This window comes from Elephas maximus, chromosome 15 (assembly GCF_024166365.1).
Source record: "Elephas maximus indicus isolate mEleMax1 chromosome 15, mEleMax1 primary haplotype, whole genome shotgun sequence".
Classification (NCBI taxonomy): domain Eukaryota; kingdom Metazoa; phylum Chordata; class Mammalia; order Proboscidea; family Elephantidae; genus Elephas; species Elephas maximus.
In genome coordinates, this window is record NC_064833.1 from 23,285,442 (window position 1) to 23,306,141 (window position 20,700).

Genomic DNA, 20,700 nt, shown 5'->3' on the forward strand with positions numbered 1-20,700 from the left:
TTTACTTGAACGTCTATAACTAAAGCACCAGTCTAATAAATTTATCATTGTGGTGGTATATCTCAAGTCCCAATTTCAAATAAAAAATTAACAGTCAACCCATAAAGTTCTATGAAATTAATATAAATGATAAATATTAATGCATATGAAACATTTAACCACAACTTTATCAGTGGCTATGAAAGAAATAAACTTGCTCCTGGTAAAAGGTTCTCTACACTTTCATACTGTTTATTTAATAAATATTTGAAGGTGATAAGAATGTCTTCAACAGGCCAATTTTTCCTTTTTTTCCCAGCCTCTTCTTTTGGATAGTCTTTCTTTACTTTCCCACTACGAGTAGCTTATATTAATTTTAATACAGTTCAAAGAATATACATCATTATTAAAAAGTCAGAGTTCAAGGATCATTTACCAAGAGCCTCTGTACAGATACGTTGTTGCTTGCCACGGAGTGGATTCTGACTCATGGATATAAAGGGTAATAAAGAACAACTGGCCACTTGTTTAGAAGGGGGAAGCAGACTGAAATAGATATGCATAATAATGGGATAGAGGGATAAACCCACACCCCTAAAGAAGGGCCAATATGATTCTTTGGAATTAAAACATTTAACAGACCTGGACTGGACATCAATTGGGCCAGTCCTTAACCTACTGCAGGAACTACAGAGTACTCAACAACAACAACAACAAAAAGACAAGGTTCTGTCTTCAGGAGCGCCAAATAAGGGAGAAACAGAAACCATTAAATCTGCTTCAGGCAGCAGATTGTGGTGACTGCTATAAAAAGAGCTCAACACAGTGTGTTCGAAGAGACTGGGAGGGGGAGACAAATATGACGGGAGGATGGAGAAAGGTATGCAGAGGAGGCAGGTTTTGAAGTAACCTTTCAAGACAGACCAGGGCTTTGGCAATGATGCTACAATGTGAAACAGTACAGATTAACTGTTCTTGTGGTACTCAAAATTACAGCCCTTCCAAACACCTCAAAGGCTTGGAAAGGAAACTAAGTGTTTACATGAAGAAAGAACAGATTCGCCTCCCTATCTGTGGTGTGTGTGTTGCATGGAAGGGAACAGGGGATGGAGGAGGGGCATAAGTATGTCCCCGCTCTCGCTCTCTTTCTCACATGGATGTAAACACTGTATCCCTGGAACAGAGATGCTGTGAAAGCCAGATTTAAGTCCTGCTCACCAGGGTCACTTTGGAAGATAGAGGAGGAGCCAGCGAATATACCCAGTCCACGTGGGAGATCACTTCCTTGTTACAAGAGTGTCACACAGGTGGATATGTTACCAGGGCTTGGTGCAGTTACTTCTTCCCTACTTCATGGTTTCCTTTTGCCAAAAGCTACCTCTTCTCCTGAGTTCTCCAACCTGGTCTCAACTTCCACTACCGGGATTTTAATAACATTACTGATAAACACTATATTCACTTCAACTAATTCTGGGCTTTTGAAGGCTGTCATGGTTTAGTGGTAGAATTCTTGCTTTCTGTGCAGGAGACCGGGTTCGACTCCCAGCCAATGTAGCCACCACCCATCTGTCAGTGGAGGCTTGCCTATTCCCATGATATATATAGAACAGGCTTCAGTGGAGCTTCCAGAATAAGACAGGCTAGGAAAAAAGGCCTAGAGATCTACTTTAGAAATCAGCCAATGAAAACCCTATGGATTACAACAGTCCAACCCCATTGTACGTGAGGTTGCTATGAGTCTGGGGCCAACTCTATAGCAGCCAAAAACAATAATAATAATAATTTGGGGCTTTAGTAAGCTCCAAGTATTTACTAGACATTGCAATTATCAGCATTCCTGTTTTAGTAGATACAGGTACTTATAGGGCCCTGCTTTTAGAGGTGAAAAGCAGAGCAGAAAAATGGTTAAACTGTTTCAAAATCCACAGGAGAATGGTTGTGAAATGTAGCAACTGCAGTGTGTACACTCTGTGGGGAAGGGCAGAATGCCACATCGCGCTCACGCTCTTCTCATCTTGGATCTGAATTGGCATTTGACCTCCTGTCTGTCACTGCCTTCCGTCACTCTCTGGGGTCCTAAAATCTGATAATGATGTATCAAACCACCAGGTGCATCTCATTCTGAAAATTTTCAAGAATGAAGTCAGGGCTCCTGACCCCCCATCTCAAGCTCTAACTAAAAAGACTACCTTACCTTCAGGTAATGCAAAGGTGAAAATCTTCTAACACTAAGTATCAGCCTTCCCCTGTGACTCAGTTAACCCTTATCTTCTTAGCCGAACTTTAGGTGTACCTGGTACAGGTTACAGGTACTCAAATACGTTCTGAGCTAGAGTTATTAAATTACTACACATTCCTAAAACAACTAATCTCCTTTGTGATTTGATGCATTATTTATTATTTTACTTTGGCCTCTGACAGCCAGAAGGGCGGGTGACTTGGCTGAATCTCTCCCATAAGAAAGCTGAGGAAGCGATCACTGCAAATCACATTGAATGTAACCCTCAGAGCTGGAGCTGTAACACATTTTTACTAGGGACTGTGGACTGGTAAAGATACGTAGCCTCGCGGGAAAACGCGGCACTGAGCAAGCAGCAACTCTTGCACTTCTGACAGACCTCAACTTGCCTCCTATTTGGACTGTCCTCTGCCGTTCCCAAAGGATTTCTGCCAATACCGCTTTTCTTGTCTAGTGTCACTTATTTCCTAATAATGTCCACTTAAAGATGCCCTCCAATGTCTTAGTTAATAATTTTCAAACCACCTTCATTTTCCTATATCCTTATTATTGCACTAAGTAAACAGGCTCATTCCTATTCTGACCTATTTGCAGTTAACATTTAGAATGAGAACAGGGAAAGGTGAGTGAATCTGGAGGTGTAAAAGACAGGTGAGACTACCCCTAAGGAAAAATGCTGCGTTACCTAAAACTCTGTACAGAACAAACCACCCCCTCTTTTCAATTCTACTATTCACATATTGGTCATTGCATTACTCTAAAGCAGTGAGAATGAACAAACCAAAATCAGCCAACGAAAACCCTATAGTTTCCCCTTCGAGGGGAAAAATATAATGCAAGTCTTCCAGTCTGGCTTATTGAGTTAGTGGTTAGTTTGGGTAAAAGTTTGAAATTGGTAACAGAAATATTAAGATTCATTAACATCTCAGCGCTGCTCTAATAGCTTCATTTGTACTAATTTAATCCTTACAAACCCTGATACATAATCACTATTATTCCCATGTTATAGATAAATTAATTGAAGCACAGAGCCATTAATAATGTGCCCTATGGTACACGGTTAATAAATATTAGACCTGGGATTCGAATCTGGCAAATTGGCTTCAAGAGCCTATGTTCTTAACATCATGCTATTCAGTATCCTTCAGGGTTTAGTGTTCATTCTAGATCAGGGTTGTTATCCTTCTTCCACGGACTGGCTTGGAAGTAGCGGTGGGGGAGTTGTTGAGTGCCTGAAATCCTATCAAATTGGGTAAGCAGCTGCATATGCATTTTTGAGGACAGGGTCCACAGCTTTCATCTGAATCACAAAGGCATTTGTGGCCTTCCAAAGTTCAGAACAGTTATCTCCCCAACCCCCTCCTATTTTAATGGATGCTTATTCATTAGTTATCTGCACAGCAATTAACATGAAGAGTTACCAAAGTGTTTACTATGCTCAGACAACTTACCATTTAAGGAACAGACTAAGTACAATTAGCTCCATCTCATATACAATTTGTATTCCAAAAGATTAAAAAAGAAAAACTAGGAACAGTCTTTAGTGAACAGATACAATATCATGACTAGTACATGTGTTTATAACCAAAAATAAACCAAACTTGTTGCTGTCGGGTCAATTCCAATTTATAGATACCCTATAGGAGAGAGTAGAACTGCCCCATAGGGTTTCCTAGGAGTGGCTTGTGGATTCGAACTGCCGTCCTTTTGGTTAGCAGCCTGAGCTCTTAACCACTGTACCATCAAGGCTCCTGTGCTTATAAAGCAGTCCATAAAAATCTAAATTCATTCACAATGTCACTGTAGCCTAGTGTACTAATACTAGAGAATAATGGTGCCCATCTCTCCGAGCTCACTTTCTCCCCTACCAACGACCATTTTCTTACCACCCTCTTTGCACTTTGGTTTCCCTCCCTCCTCCCTTGTGTAGAGAATCAATCACACTTGTCCATGCTTCTGTCTAGCAAGCCGTCATCAAAGCTTTTGCTGGATAACTAAACTCCCAGCATTTCTTCCAGATAGGCTTCACTGACTGTTTGTCAGCTGCATGTCTCCTTTACAGTGCTTGCAACAACTGGATTGAAATCATGGGTTCATGTGCCTGTATCCCCCACTGGATTGTGAAGTCACAGTTGGCAACATTGCCTTAAACATCTCTGTGTGGTCAAACTAGAGCAGGTAGTTACTGCTACAGAAGGTGTTTAACTGCATCCACCTTGTAACGAACGGAAATCAACTAGTGTGTCCAATGATGGTTCTAGAAGAAAATGCTCCAGAAGTCCAGTCTGGGATGTTGGAAACACACTGCTCATTTCCTGCTACATGGGGGCGTTTGAAAATAGGCATGAAGACTAGTGAAGCAGAACATATACTGGCAACTCTCACCACCTAAGGCAAGATCTCAGGAGCCTGGGGCAAAAAAGTTATGGGAAAGCTACTACCTCTTGCCAGTATAGCTCATGTCACCCCATTTTCAGTCTTCTTTAGGCCCAGCTTACCTACTCTACAAAAACTGCTGCTGGTAATTTTGACCAGCATAGTGCTGCTCCTGGATCTCATCTTCGCCCTTCTGCTTCCTTCCATCCCTCCCCATTTACCCTCTCGCCATCCTGATTTCCATCCCAGCTGTTCCTGGACTAGCCCTGGTACAAGTTCTGAATTAGGGGCACAAGTCAGCAAGGTTTATTATCAGAGAATGGAAACCAAGACAAGTTCCAGGAAGCAAAGAGAAGTGATGTATATAGAAGAGTTCTATGTACAAAATACACTAACGCAAAAAATGTTTTGCCTTTCAGCCTTACATTCGAAAGCTTTAAAAATATGTTTGAGGATGCTCGCCGTCTGACCCAAACTTCCATTTTAGTTTCTTAAACAGTTGATGTTAATATTAAATTAGAAAGTGCGTTATTAAAAAGGAGACGTTATGTCCCTGCCTCATTTTTATTCTGATTTCTACTTTCCCTTGATTTTAAAATCTCAATTTTTACAATTTTTTTTCATGTTTGTACGTAACTAGTTACTACCCAGGTAAAATGTTTATGCACACCATTGCCTTGATACTGGCAACAACTGTACACATCACTGCCTCTTTCTTTTTATCTTCCTCCTTCCAAAAGCTATTATATGAAAGTTAGGAATTGTGCATACTGTGACTATGAAAGCCTTCCAAAATTGGAGACATGAAATTCAGGCCATTGGAACTCTCATCCATTGTTTGTGAGAACTGAAAACGGTATAGCCACTGTGGAAAACAGTTTAGTAGTTCCTCAAAAAGTCAAACATAGGATTATCGTGTGACCCAGCAATTGCACTTGTAGGTATATACCCAAGAGACCCGAAAACATATGTCCAAACAAAAACTTGTACACAAATGTTCATATCAACGTTATTCATAATAGCCAAAATGTGGAAGCAACCCAAATATCCACCATTTGATGAATACATAATAAAAACATGGTGCCGAAATCAACTGAATGGCAATTTTTTTTTTTTTTTGGTATATCCTATGATGGATGATGGAATATTATTCAGCCATAAGAAGGAAAATATTGATACATGCTACAACATGGATGAACCATGTAAACATTTATGTAAAGAGAAAAAAGACAGACATAAAGGGTCACATACTGGATGATCCCACTTAAATGAAATGTTCAGAATAGGCAAATCCATAGAATGAGAAAGCAAATTAGTAGCTATCAGGGCTGGGGAGAGTGGAGAGAGAGAAGTGACTGTTCAATGAGTGTGAGGTTCTTCGTAGGGTGATGAAAACGTTCTGGAGTTAGATAGTAGTGAGTTAGATAGCAGTATTGGTTGCACGACATGTCAATGTACTAAAGACCACTGAGCTGTAAACCTTAAAATGCTTCAAACTGTGACTGTTACATGAATTTTACCTTATTTAAAAAAAAAATTATGTCAGATTGTAGATACTTCAAGAACAATTGAGACATCTTAAGAGTTGGGCAAGACTTAAGAAGTCATTGCCTTCAAAGGTGCCCACCTCCACTCCAGCTAGTTTCTCTACAATATTTTCACACACTGTTCAGCTTGTCCTACAGAACAATCAAACAGCATTTGTTAAGTACCACATGTGGATGCTATTGGATATGCCAACATGGTTTCTGTCCTCCAGCACTACACAATCTTTCTGTTCACCCATGTCAACGCAGATACGCCACGTCCACAGCTCCTACCACCAGGTACAGTAGTTCTCTCTGGCTCCACAAATCTCCTCTCCTTGACCTTTTCGTTTGGAGCTCAAGATCAATGTTTTCAGCAACTTGGTTTAAAGTTTTTCTTATTCCAGTCCTTAATATTTCTTACAGGGCTGCCAATGAGGGCAAAAGATTATTGAAAATAATCTTTGGCAGGCGCATTGGCTTGTTTTCTCTTATGAAGTTTTAAAGGCTCTTTTCATGTGGATGGAAATTTTTAACTCAAAGGCAAAGGAAAAATCTTACTTATAGTATAAAATGCTTTTAACAAGACAAACATGTCCACAGGTAGACCCTCTTCATCAAGCAAGCACACAATATCCCTCAGGATCATAATCTATTTTCTAAGCAAGAAAACTCTACACACCTGAACATTTAAGTTAGTCAGCCTAGGGCCAAATCTTGGGTAGAAAATAAGCCGAAATCTCCTCCTCCTCCACAGCCTCTCTCACCATCATCCTTTCATTAATATTTGTTTTGCTGGCATAATTCCTCTGAGTTACATTTTTATATTTAAGTTTGGTTTAGTGCCATTTTGGAAACCCTGGTGGCATAGTGGTTAAGTGCTACGGCTGCTAACCAAAAGGTCGGCAGTTTGAATCCGCCAGGCACTCCTTGGAAACTCTACGGGGCAGTTCTACCCTGTTCTATAGGTCACCATGAGTCGGAATTGACTCGACGGCAACAGGTTTTTTTTTTTTTTTTTTTGGTTTTTAGTATCATTTTGGGAGATATCGAACGTTCCATACTTGGTTGATGTTAAGGATTAAATTGTGTCCCCCCAAAATATATGTTGGAATCCTAACCCCTATACCTATGGATGTAATACCCCCAGTGCCGTCGAGTCGATTCCGACTCATAGCGACCCTATAGGACAGAGTAGAACTGACCATTAGAGTTTCCAAGGAGTGCCTGGCGGATTTGAACTGCCGACCCTTTGGTTATGCTCTTTGAAAATAGGGTCCTCTTTGTTATGTTAATGAGGTCATTATCATCGTAGGATGTATGTCCTAAACCTAATCACTTCTGAGTCATAAAAAGAGCAGATTAGACACAGGAGCAAGCACACACTGGGGAAGACAGATGCAACCAAGGAAAGCCCAGGCTACCAACAAGCAAGGGTCCGACATGGCCAAGTCCCTGATTTGACTGTTAGCTTCCAGAACTGTGAGAAAAAAAAAATTCTGTTCTTTAAAGCCACCCACGTATGGTAATTGTGTTACAGCAGCGCTAGCTAATACAGTTTACCTCCTAATCCTCAAAGATGGCGCTTTCTTCCTATCCCTGTCCTCCGCCTGCTCCCACCACATAAAGAATAAACTCCAATGACTTGGTCTATCGTTGCTCATCAAATCACAACCTGAAGCCTATCTCTTTTCTTCCTCCTTCTCCTGCCACCTGCCTACCAGTTATGTCAAACCACTGACAGCTGGCACACTTTTTCTCATCACGCTCCTTCTTGTGTCTGGGATCTGCACATGCCCTTGATTCTACTTGGAATCCTCTCTCCCACTTTTTCTGTCTACCGAACTTGTACTCATTAATGAAGGCTAAACTCAAACATCACCTACCACTGAAGCTGCCTGTGCTGGTCTCCCCAGTAGCCAGACGTAGTCTACCCCATATCTCCAAAATAATTTTCATACACCTATTTTCGCACTTAAAACACAATGTTGTAGTTATTTCTTCCCTTTCTGCTCTGCCATACATTAATTTAAGGGAAGGAGCTATGTTAACCATCATATTCCCAGAGCACGAAATAAAGCCTAACACATAAATAGGTTCTTAATTTGTTACACAAAAATTACTGTGGAACCCAAAACACTGTAGTTAGAAGCATGTGATTATCTCCCATAAAGAGAAATGTGAATGAAGAACTTGAAGAACATAAGACAGTTTCCTAAACCGTGAAACACACTGAATTCAATAGTGACCTTTATTCTTTTTTGTGTCTAACACTGTTACATCCAATCTTTCTTGCGGATTTTTCAAGATAAGCCCACTGAGGGCAGGGACCTGAAATATCTTGCTCAGCCTAATAGTATATGCTGCAATGCCATTTTCTTACAGTTCCTCTGTCCTCTGTTGAGTACCTCATACCCATGCTCAGCTATTAATCCATGATAATGAAACATTTCTGTCTTTTCTGGAAGCAAGCCCATTTCCAGCACAACTCCTTCCACAGTATTTCATGATGTACCTGCCTGGGAAATGCTTTAGCTGTTCCATGCTTAACTCTTTCTTCCCTGAATGGTAGTTATTTTTATGTATATCCCTCAGCTAGGTTATGCATTCTTTCAGACAAATGAGGGTCTAAACATCTTTGTTTCCAAGAGAGTATTTTGAACACAGTAAAAACCAAACTCGTTGCCATCAAGTAGGCTCTGACTCATAACGACCCTTTAGCACAGAGCAGGATTTCCAAGGAGCAGCTGGTGGATTCGAACTGCCGACCTTTTGGTTAGCAGCCAAGCTCCTAACTGCTGTGCCACCAGGGCTCCTTGCACACAGTAGGTACTCAATAAACACCTGGTGAATGACTTAGAAAACATTAATTTAGCAAACATTAAGAGACTGAAAATGCTAACTTTTGAAACTGATGTTTTTCATCCTAAACTAAAAGGCTTCACTTTGCAGAACAAACTTAGTATTAAAATCTTCATGGCATGTGTTAACATGCATTGGGAAGTCGAGTGGAGGCCAAAAACCAAAGGACTGACAATTTAGGTTTCCAAGAGAGGAACAAAATTATCTCAAAAAATTTCATATGCATGTGAGGCTGTAGTATTCTTCACCTATGAAACCACTGCTATAAATTGACCTGGTGTGAGTAACCCGCTGCCACCGAGTCAATTTCGACTCACAGCGCCCCTACAGGACAGAGTAGAATTGTCCCATAGGCTTTCTAAAGCGTGGCTGGCATATTTAACTGCCAATCTTTTCGTTAGCAACGCCGGCCGGGCTCCTGGTGTGATTAGGCCAGCACTATTCATATCTTTTGTATTATCTCCCTAATACTCATTTTACATAAAATTGACTTACATCTAAAGAGATTGTGGATAGCGTACAATCAGGGGCATTGGAATTGAATTTTTTTGGCAAGGTTAACTGGTTATTATATGGTCCCTGGGTGGTGCAAAAGGTTAATCACTCCGCTACTAGCCAAAGGTTGGTGGTTTGAATCTACCCAGAGGCATGTTGGAAGACAGGCCTGGCAATCTGCGTCTACAATGTTGGAGCCCTGAAAACCCTACAGAGCACAGTTCTACTCTGCACAAATGTGGTCACCATGAGTAGGAATCGACTCGATGGCAACTAACAACAACAACTGGTTATTGCGAGTACTCAAGTCCAAGATCACAGCCTCATTAGCTTAGTCAAGTATTGTTAGCCCAGTCCACCTTTGTCAGGATAGTTTTCACATGTTACATTCCAGAAGGCTACAGGATATAAACGGGAAAACCTTGACAACAAATGGATTTGAAAAGAAGGTCAAAATTAAGGAGGAGTTTGGGGATATCCAGGCACACTGGCAGAGGCTAAAATAATAGATCCCCAGAAAGGAGAACATTCAGAGTTCAGGACTGTGCCTGGGGAATCCTCACATTTAATCTACAGGGTGAGCAGTTTCTGAAGAGGAGCCATGGGGAGCCAAACATTTCAAAGGAATGGGAAAACTAGAGGGAAAACTGAGAAAGCCAGGACCAAAGGGGCTTCAAAAGTGTTTGCTTAGTTCACAGCTGTACGCCTACTAAATGTCGGCATTCTACTGTTTAGGATACTCTCCACCCTCTTAAAACATATAATCCAATACCTTTAAGCAATCTGGAAGAGTAAGAGACATGCTTCAGTGTGGCTTCTTGCTTCGTCAAGGTCACTAGCTTCACTAGAACACTGGCCCTCTTAGGGGAAGTGTGGGGGGAGGTAGATATTCAGATAGAAAAGGTAATAGAGGCCTCAGATTGAAACCTATCCAGATGTTTGGCCAGATGTTTTCATAAAAGTGAAAAGCAAACTGAAATGGCCTTTGGAAGCAATGCTGCTGTATCTAGATAAGAGTCCTAGGTGTGTTTCAGGTGGGGCTTTGAACTGCTTCTGTTAGGTTCGAACCCCTGCTGAGAATCTGCATTTCTAACAAGTTCCCGAGCAATCCTAATACTGCTGATTAGGGACCAATTCCGAGAACCACTAGCATAGCAGTGTTCTCAAAACTTATTCTATATAAGAATCACCTGAGGGATATTGTCAAAATGTAGATTCCGATTCAGTATACCTACCGGAGAAATCCAAATTCTCAGCAGGGGGCCGGACTGGGAAATTAATGGGTTTGAAGCTCTGGTCTCAGGGGAAAGAAGCCAGAGGAAATGAAGAGATAAGGAGAATGGACTGGATACTTCTGGGACACTGGGATCCCTCCTAGGATGGGGAGTGGAAAGCAGCTTTAGCACATGACAGAGTTCACCTTTGCAAGAGAAGAGCTGTCTTCTCTATAGAGTCTTGATGAAGAGCTCCATCTATGGTTCGAGCCATGGCTGTGAATCAGAATCTCCAGGGGAGCTTTCAAAAAAAAAAAGCCTAGCTGACTCTGGGCACACCCCCAGGGACTCTTATTAAATTAGTCTGGGGCTGGCAACTGTATTTTTAAAAACTGTTCAAGTGATTAGGTACAGGGGCAGTCGAGAATCAACCACTAGGCTAGATCAAAAAGAAATATGGGCACCCAGGGGAAGAGAAAGTTGAATGAGCCACCTTCCAGTTTTTCCCCTCAGAGTTAGGCACTGTTATCAAAAGTGTGACATGACCATAGGTGGCTCTTGGTTGGATGGCACGTGGATAAGCCTTCTTTATTCATATATCTATATCTAGATGTAAATATAGATAAGCTGTGGATACACGAATACAGATTTAATATGTAGAAATATACATATTTGAATATGTACTAAAAATATAATCAGCATATCTAATTTGAGATTTCATGTATATTAACACTTAGAATGAGGATAAGGTGGGTACCGTAGAGTCTATTTAAGTGAACATTATGTAAATTCTAGCACACTGGAATGCGGATATGGCAGACACTTATAAAAGAAGTATGCAAACAGCTGGAGTTTGGGGAACAACAGGACTAAGGCAGCCTCCATTCCCACCACTATTGAGTACATTCCGACTCATAGGGACCCTGCAGGACAGAGTAGACCCTATAAGACAGAGTAGTAGGTTTCCAAGGTGCTGCTGGCGGATTCAAGCGGCCGAGCTCTTAAAATTTTTCATCACAGATCTTGCTATTTTTTTAGCTTGTCTCCCTCCCCAAGCAGCTCAGCCAGCCGAATGACATCGCCCTGCTCTCGCTCACCTGGATGTCATCAGAAGCATTTAGATGCTTCTGATCTGGGCTCAAACTCAAAGCAGCCTTTCTTAGACTCACAGTCAGGTTGCCATTACTGATGACTTAGCCTGTAACTCATATGTGTCTCCTTTTGCAGATTCAAATCTGAGCTAAACTTAACATACGATGCCTCAGCCATCTAAGCATAGTAGGGCAGGAAACCAATGCTCACCAGGTGTTCCAGCCCCACAGCCCAAAAGTGAAACCGAAGCGACCCAAATCCAGGTTATGCAAACCCAAAGGAGGGGGTGAAGGGAGAGATGAAAACTCCCAAACGGAGCAAACAAAACCAGCCTGCAGGAAAGGCAGACTCCCTAACATTTCACTATTTGCCATTCTCAAGGCATGATGCAAGCTCGTTGCCCAATTTTTATTTGCACACTTCCCCCTTGTCCACAATAAGCTTCAAAAGCGTCCAGCTCTACAAAATTACTTAAAAAAAAAGTTTCTATCTAGTCTAAAGAGGTTGCATGACAGCCCTGGTGACCCCATCTCTACCTGGGCGAAACTGTGTGCTTAGACAAGGAAGAAGGCGCAACAGCCGGCAGCGAGGAACTTGACAGCCCCGTTTCCACCTTTCCTCCACCATTCTCATGCCCACTTGGTTAGGGAACTGTCAAGTGCATGTACATACCTCACCTTTCTCCCTGCCCTGCGTCCTGAACCCGCGCCTCTCCCCAACCCAAAGGGCACTAAAAATTGCAAGGAAAAATTTTAAAAAAGACACGTCCAGGTCTTCTGCCCTCTCTTTCCTCTTCCTGGTGCCTCTCGTCCCCTCTATCCGATCCTGGCAGCCTCTGGTCACCCAGTCATCGACTACAACTTCTCACCACCCAACAAAATGGCAGGTTAGCAACAGGCGAGGTCAAGAGCGCCTGCTCTGACTCTAGCCAAGCGTGGCCCCTGGCCAAGCCGCCGTGGGTCTCTGACGGCGCCCCCAAGTCCAAACACCCCTTTGCCCTAGAAGCCCCCAATCCTCGGCCTCAACAGGCCGCCAGCTCCCTCTCTCAAGGCCATTCCTGCCAGCGGCGGAGGAGCAGGTGCCAGCGTAACAGGTGCCAGGCGAGAGGGCCCGGGTGACTGCGCCGCCGCCAGGTTCCGGCTGCGCTGGACACGGCGAGGACCTGGGGGGAGGACGCAGGGAAGGCCACATGGAGGGGAGGGAAGCTCGGGGAGGTAGAGGGAGCCAAGACACAAGGATGCCGCGCCTGTCCCCGCTCCCCCGGTGCGCCCCGCACCGAGGCTGCCCCACTTACAATCTCCAGGCAGACGAAGGCGCCGGAGTAGGTTCGCAGGATGTCAAAGCCGACGGGCAGAGTGACCCGGGGCGAAGGGAAGGACGCGGCGGGGTTCGGGGGCGGCGGGACTGACGCTCCGCCGGCCGACATGCTGCAGCTACCACTTCTGCGTCTCCGCGAGCCGTCTCCGCCGCCTCCCGCCTCCGCCGGCCGGGCTCCCGCCGCCGCCGCCGCCGCCGCCGCCGCCGCCGCTCGGGTCCGCGGGGTCCGGGCGCGCCGCGCGGGAGGGGGCGTGGCCGCGCGGGGCTGCGACTCGCGGCGGCCCCGCCCCGTCACGTGGGCCCAGGTGAGCGCGCCTCCGCCCCGGCGCCCGCGCGGTCACGTGCACAGGTGTGGCCGTCGCCTGGCACAATTCTCAGTGCTAGGTTCTTGTTTCCCTCTCCCCCGTGGGCCACCACCCTGCGCTCCCTGGAGCCTCTGAAGGCCGCCTGGTCTTTATTTTCTCTTCTGTCCGTTCTCTTGGTTCCACCTGTTCTCTTCCACCTGTCCTCCATCCAACTTTTACAGTCCCTTCTCCTTTCCTCAATTCAACGGTAGGACTGGTTGTGGGTCTGTGACTCAGAAGGTAAAATTGAAGTCACCAGCCACACCTAAAAAGTAGGGTGAATGCGTTTTATATGAGGCCATGGGGGGAGGGTTTAAAACGCCACTGAGGCAACGTGGCACGTTGGAGTCCGATGCCTCACAGCTCTAACACCTAGCTTTGGATCCCCGAAGGTAACTAGCTGTTTTGCTCGCCTTTGGTATCCTTTTCTGTGAAGTGGGGATGAAGGTCCCTACCTCAAAGAACGTGTGGATTGGATGATATAACATGAGAAAAGAGCTTAGCAAAGACAGTTGTTGTCAGTTGCTGTCCAGTGCCCCAGACTCATGGGGACGCCTTAAATATTATCTGATGACAAGCAGAATTGCCCTCCCAGTGGACCTGGAAGGTGGAGCTGAAGCCCAGGGCCCAGGGGCCTCTACCCAGAATCCAGAGAGCATGGCCAACACCAGAGTGTGGAGGACGGGGCCACTGCCTAGATGGTCTCAAGAACAGAGGATTATTTTCAAGCCTTAGAGAGCTCATGTAAATTGTTCTGCTGGGTTTTGGACTTGCTTGGCGCTGGTTATCCCTTCTTTCCCTCCAATTTCTCCCATATGTACTGGAAATGTCTATCTTGTGCCTGTTCCACCATTGTACTTTAGAAACAGATAACTTGTATCCTAGATATCACAGGTTCACAGATAAAGAGGAATTTTGCTATAGGGTGGAATTTGGAATTGGAGTCGACTTAAGAATTTGGGGATGATATGATGGGGTGAAAGAGTTTTACATATTGCAAGGATATGATTTTGGGGGGCCAAAGGGTGGAATGTCATGGATTGAATTGTGTTGCCCAGAACTTACCTGTCTTTATGGTTGGTTGTTTTTTAAACACTTAAAAGCATTTTTTTTTTTAATGGGGTCTATATATGGTTTCACCACCTGTCTGTCAGCTTGTTGTACGGTGGTGACTTATGTGTTGCTATGATGCTGGAAGCTATGCCACTGGTGTATCAAATAGCAGTGCCCATGGTCACCCATGGTGGACAGGTTTTAGTGGAGCTTCCAGACTAAGACAAACTAGGAAGAAAGGCCTGGCAATCTACTTCTGAAAACTAACCAATGAAAACTATGGATCACAACAGAACATTGTCTGATGTAGTGCTGGAAGATGGGCTCCCTACTTCGGAAGGTACTCGAAATACACAGTGGCTGCCACAATGGATTTGAGCACACCAACTGTGGTGAAGATGGCACAGGACTAGGCAATGATTCGTTCTGTTGTACATGGGGTTGCCATGCGTTGGAGTGCACTCGACAGCAACTAACAACAACATGTAATTTTTATCATTGACGTTAATATCAAAGTCTTCTAAGTGAAATAAAGGCGATGAGATTAATTTTCACAAGGATCAGCTGAAGATGAACAAAACTGCACACACCAGCACACGCATATAGACAAGGTTGGACAAAATGTTAACAAACAGCATCAGACATCGTATTGAATCCTGATCTTGTCTGTCAGATTTAGCCTTTCAGAAACTGTGTTTAGCTCTATGCTCTGGTCAGCAGGTTTTAGTCACTCTACGTCTTTATTATTTTAATAATCGAAACTCATAGGTGTGGTGGTGGCATCAGGGTAAAAACTACGAAACAGGGTGTGGGTGAAACCTTTTGTATGTACCTCCTATTTTCTCCACCTCTTAGTCATTCCTTTTTAAGAGTTAATGTGTGGCATTTCGTAGGACATTTAAAGTTTTCTGCATTGATTTGTTTGATCAAAGAACTCCCTCAGTGTTCAAACACTGATTGGCAGGGAGTGGTCTTTCTGGTTTTTTTTGTTTTTTTCTGCTTAAGAGTTCTCATTAAGCACTTAAAAAACTTTCAAAGGGAAGACCTCTTCAAAGAATTCATCATGGAGATGCTCAGCAACTATAATGGGCCCAAAAAGTTTTAGTGAATAAACCTAAAATGACCTTGTAGTTCCCAGAAGTACTAATTACTCAGAAGAGCCTCAGTTGTGCATGCTTAAGAAATTGCCATCAAGGGGAAAATGGAATCTCTTCCAGCTCACTCCTTGCTATCTCATGTATCCTGAACTATCCCTGCTTTCCCTCCTCTACTTGCTCCCACAATGCCTGCTGGAAAAAAGATGGCCATGGAGGCCTCATCTATTGTAATATGTGCTTGAAAATGAACACTCTCCTAGAATGACATGCCCATCTTGTGGTCATTACCAAAACCTGTTTTCCTTTGACAATGCAATTTTCATTCTAATAAAGGCATTACCTCCAGAATCAAAGGAAGAAAAACACCCTCCCCTGCACACCACCACTGTCTGTTTCTCCACACAATTGACCATGAGCTCTTAATAGTTTCAGCTTTTTCCTCTTTCCCCATCCCATTTCTGTAGTTTACTGACCTCCAGAGTGACTCTTACCCTGCTCACCACTTCCTTTGGATCCCAATTTTGGGGATGTCAACATATATGTTTCTGACCCTTTCAACAATCTTGCCTCATGACCACTTGCTACCTTGAACCAGTTAAAATCACATGTGGACCCACCTTATTACTTGGAATGTTGCCACTGCCATTCCCTTAACACTGCCATTCTCTCTAATGACTGGCTCCTACACTTCTGTCTCTCCTTCATTCCCAGCCTATTGGCCTCTAGCCTTTCACCCCCTGTTTATTCTCTCATTGTCTCATTTTTGGTTTTTCTGGCTTCCCTATACAGCCTGTGCTCACTGGGAGGCATTTCAGTGATGCTTATATTAGTCCCACATATTGCCTCTTATCTCATCTTGTATTTTACTATAAATCTGTCCTCATAGCTGGAGTTCAACTTACATCTACATCTTCCCTCTCTGATTCTACTCTCAGACTGCCCAGGGTTGGTGAAAGAATGTCATAACCAAGACTCATGGGTCCACTATGAACTCGTGTTGTTCAATCTAGGTTGTCATTTTTCTCTGCCCCTCATTTCTCTCAGTTACCATCGAATGGCTTCTCTCACTTTCCACATCTTTGTGCTTGGCACAAGTGGAAAATAAGTTAAATTAATGAAAACAATTCTAGACCCTGCCAACCTTTCCTTCTTTCTCTTTACTGAGAAGTTCTAGGACATCTAACCAGTAGTCCTTATTTCATTGAAAGCACCACCGTCTATCCAGATACCCAGGACAAACACCTGGGTGTTTCCTTTGCTAGCTTCTCGTCATGCCACATATTTAATAAGGTACCAGGTTCTGGCAGTTCTACCATTTTATTCTCTAGGATATATCCAGTTCTCGTCATTCCAACTGCTCTTACTCTGTATCAGGGTCCTATTCCTTCTCCCAGTGAATACTAAACAGTCTTGTTTCCTTCCCTTTTACCGGTAGTCCCTGACTTACCATGGGATTCCATTCCTATGACTCCATCATAAGTTGGTTCTGACTTAAATCAAATACCTCTATCTCTCTCTTTTTAGTTTTCATTATTATTGCCTTTTATTATCAGTATAAGAAGCCCTGATGGTGAGTGGTTAAAGCGCTCGGCTGCTAACCGAAAGGTTGGTGGTTTGAGCCCACCAGCCACTCCGTGGGAGAAAGATATGGCAGACTGCTTCCATAAAGATTTTCAGCTTTGGAAACACTATGGGGAAGTTCTGCTCTGTTCAATAGTGCTGCTATGAGTTGGAATTGACTTGATGGCAGTGGGTTTGGTTTTGGGTATTATTAGTATCTCTATAAATCAGATCTTTGTCTTTGGGGGTTGAAAACATTACATATAAACATCTGCAAGTGAACATCTGAGAATGATAACATGAGCAAATTACTCACTGCAACATTGTATGTAGTACAAAAACATGGTCGTAAGTGTGGTTCCTCGTAACTCGAATACATCATAAGTCAGGGACTACCTGTATTCTCTACACTGCCATCAGAATGATTTTTAACAGACAAAATTGATTATAGTCTCTCCTCTACTTAAAACTCCTCTAAGATTCCCTGCTTTTCTAAGGATCAAATCCAAATATGCTGGAATGCATTCAAGTTATTCTGTGGTGTGCCTTCTGATAAGTTCTGCCACCTCACCAGACCTATTGATCCACTTACAGTTCCAGTAACTCTTGCCTCCAGACCTTTACACATTTGCTCCCTCTAGGGAACATCCTTTCTTCTTATGATTCCCCCAGCCTGTACCTATTTACTGGATAATTCCTTCCAGTCATAGGGGCAATTCTATCCAGTAGGCTTTCTCTGTCCGTTCAAGACTATGTAAGGCCCCTTCCCATCCCCCCAATGTGTTTCTATAATTCACTGTACTTACTCCACACAGAAGCACTTATCTCATGGAATTGAAATTGTAATTTTCCTTGTCTCACATCTTTTAACTAGTGTGGTGTAACGGGCTATTAAATTGAAAAGTTTAGTGGAAGCACCAGGAGATGATACTCAGATACCAATGTGAGCTGTGAATCAGACCCCCAGAAATTTTTAAATGGGCTCATGAAGAACCTGTTAGACAATCTATAAATTCCCCACTTCTATCAAGAGTATGAAAAACTCAGGAATGAAAGGATTTGGAAAGGAGATTTCTTTAGAGAAAGCTGTGTTGGGAATCACATCTCACTATCCCCTCCTTTCTACTTCATTGCAGGAAGTAGCTGTGTTTTATTCATATTACACAACAGGAGCTCAAGTAATACCAGCTGACTTAATGAACTCTGCATCTAAATTTCTCTGCATCATCAGCATTCCTTTCCTCCTTTCTTCCTGTTTCATAAAAAGTGTCTCTTTCCCTATCCAAAGTTGAGCCCAAACTTAGTTTTTTATTATTTCCAGTTTGTGCTTCCTTTAAGAAATCAATCCATTAATTTTTCTTTCTCTCTTTTCAATTTTCAGTTTCAACTCAATCTTTCCCACTCTGAGAATATGTACAAGTTTCTCTTAACATTATTGACATAAACATCTGACTTCTTCCCAAAATAGAGTAACCAGGGCTGGATTTATCCTCCTACCTGAAATAACTAAAATCTCAGACAAAATATGTGAATCATTGATTTTTGAATGCTACATATCAGGCAATGCAGGACAATGATCCGTCAGGGATGAGAAAGAAACAACATGAGTCCTATGCTTTACGTGGCTTGGAGAGAGACTTCAGGCTACAGCACAAAACCCTGTGGAGGCCAGAAGTTTCCCTGAGGTGAGGTGGTGAATCTGTGAATTTTAGGACGTCAAGGGAGCTAGAGTTAACAGAGTATTGGAGAAAAAGAACTGCCTGCAGAGAGAGCCAGAGGTCAGCTAAGAAACCCCCCTTAAGTCTTTAACTAAATGTTAATAAATGCATGTGGGTAAAATAATTTACTCAAGGCCACGAAAGAGACATTTCAAAGGGTCAGTGGAACAATCTCAGGAGCTTGTATAAGGACAGTAATAGTTTATGTTTCCACTAGCCAGTGTGAAAAATCTCCTAATTGATGGAGCATTAGGTAGAGTACAGGAGCCCTGGTGATGCGGTGGTTAAAGAACTCGGCTGCTAACTGAAAGATCAGTGGTTTGAACCCAACAGCTGCTCTGCAGGAGAAAGATGTGACAAACTGCTTCCATAAAGATTTACAGTCTTGAAAACTCTATGGGGCAGTTTACTCTGTCCTATAGGGTCTCTATGAGTCAGAATCAACTTGACAGCAATGAGTTTGGTTTGGGGGATAGAGTACTCAGAAAGGTATTGCTTTAGTATTGGGGCAAAGTCATCCTTGGACTATAGACTGTTCTGGTCCTGCCTTTAAAAACATTACTAAAAGTCCCCAAATGCTCAAACTGCTTCCAAATAATGCAACTGAATGATGGAACAACGCTCAGAAATATTTATGGGAGTACAAAAATGTCTAGCATACAACAAGGTAAAGTTAACAATAAACTGGCACCCAATAAAAAATTACCAGGTATTCAAATAAGCAGAAAAATATGATCTGTAATGAAGATAATAATTAATCACTGCAAACAGACTCAGAAATAAAAGAAATGAACCAATTAGTAGAAAGAACATTAAGGTAGTTATTATAAATATTTTCCATATGGTCAAAAAGACAGTAAAGATTGAGCATGTCATTTAGAAATAGGAAGATTAAAAAAGACCAAATTGAAGTTCTTAGTATGGAAACTACAATGCCTGAGATGAAAAATATCCCGCAGAGGCTTAATGGCAGAGTATACACTTCAGAAGAAAGATTAGTGAACTTGGGGCATAGCATTAGAACCTAAAATGAAACAGAGAGAAAAAAGACCTAGTAATAATATAATAATAATGAATACAGCCTTGAGTGAGTAGTGAGAAACCCTCAAGTATCTTCATCTATGTTTACTCGTAGTCTTAGAAGAAGAGAGGGAGGGAGAGACAGAAAAAGCATTTGAATAAGTAATGGCTGCATGATTTACAAATTTTATGAATATTATATCCACAGATCTAGTAAACTCAGTAGAACCCAAGGATTAGAAACATGAAAAAATATACATCAAAATACACCTTAATCAAGTTTCTTCAAAGCAGTGATGAAGAGAAAATCTTTAAAATAATCAGCAAAACAAGACATACTACCTAGAGAAACAAGATAAGAATGACAACAGACTTTTTGTAGGAAACAATGCCAGCTGTAAGAGAGTAGAATGACATTTTTTTAAGAAGGGTGGAGGGAGGGATAAAAAAAAAAACACTGTCAACCTAAAATTCTATATCCAACAAAAACATCTTTCCCAAAAATGAATGTGAAATATATCCTTTTTCAGACATAGAAAAGCTGAAAAATTTGATTGTAGCAGAGCACTACAGGAAACGGCAAAGGAAATCTTTTAGGCAGAAAGAAATTGATGCCCATTAGAAATCTACATCAACACAAAGGAATGAAAATGGCTAGAAATGATAAATACAAAATGCTTGAAAAATTGTCTTTAAAACTTTTAAAATGGTTGTTTAAAGCAAAAATAATCAGTGTTTTTAAAGGATTTATAATATATGTGAAAATATATTTATAATATATGTAAAAAGGTCATAAAAGGTAAACTCA

At 42.4% G+C, this 20,700-nt stretch overlaps 1 protein-coding gene across 1 annotated transcript in view; it reads right to left on the bottom strand.

Annotated features, from left to right (window-relative positions):
- Positions 1–13,302, bottom strand: part of MAL2 (mal, T cell differentiation protein 2) — a 28,957-nt gene extending 15,655 nt beyond the window's left edge. The window contains exon 1 of the mRNA XM_049854177.1: positions 13,078–13,302. Coding sequence (XP_049710134.1) covers positions 13,078–13,209 — 132 coding nt within the window. The 5' untranslated portion in view covers positions 13,210–13,302. The remainder of the gene's footprint in view (positions 1–13,077) is intronic.
- Between the last annotated feature and the right edge of the window lie 7,398 nt (positions 13,303–20,700).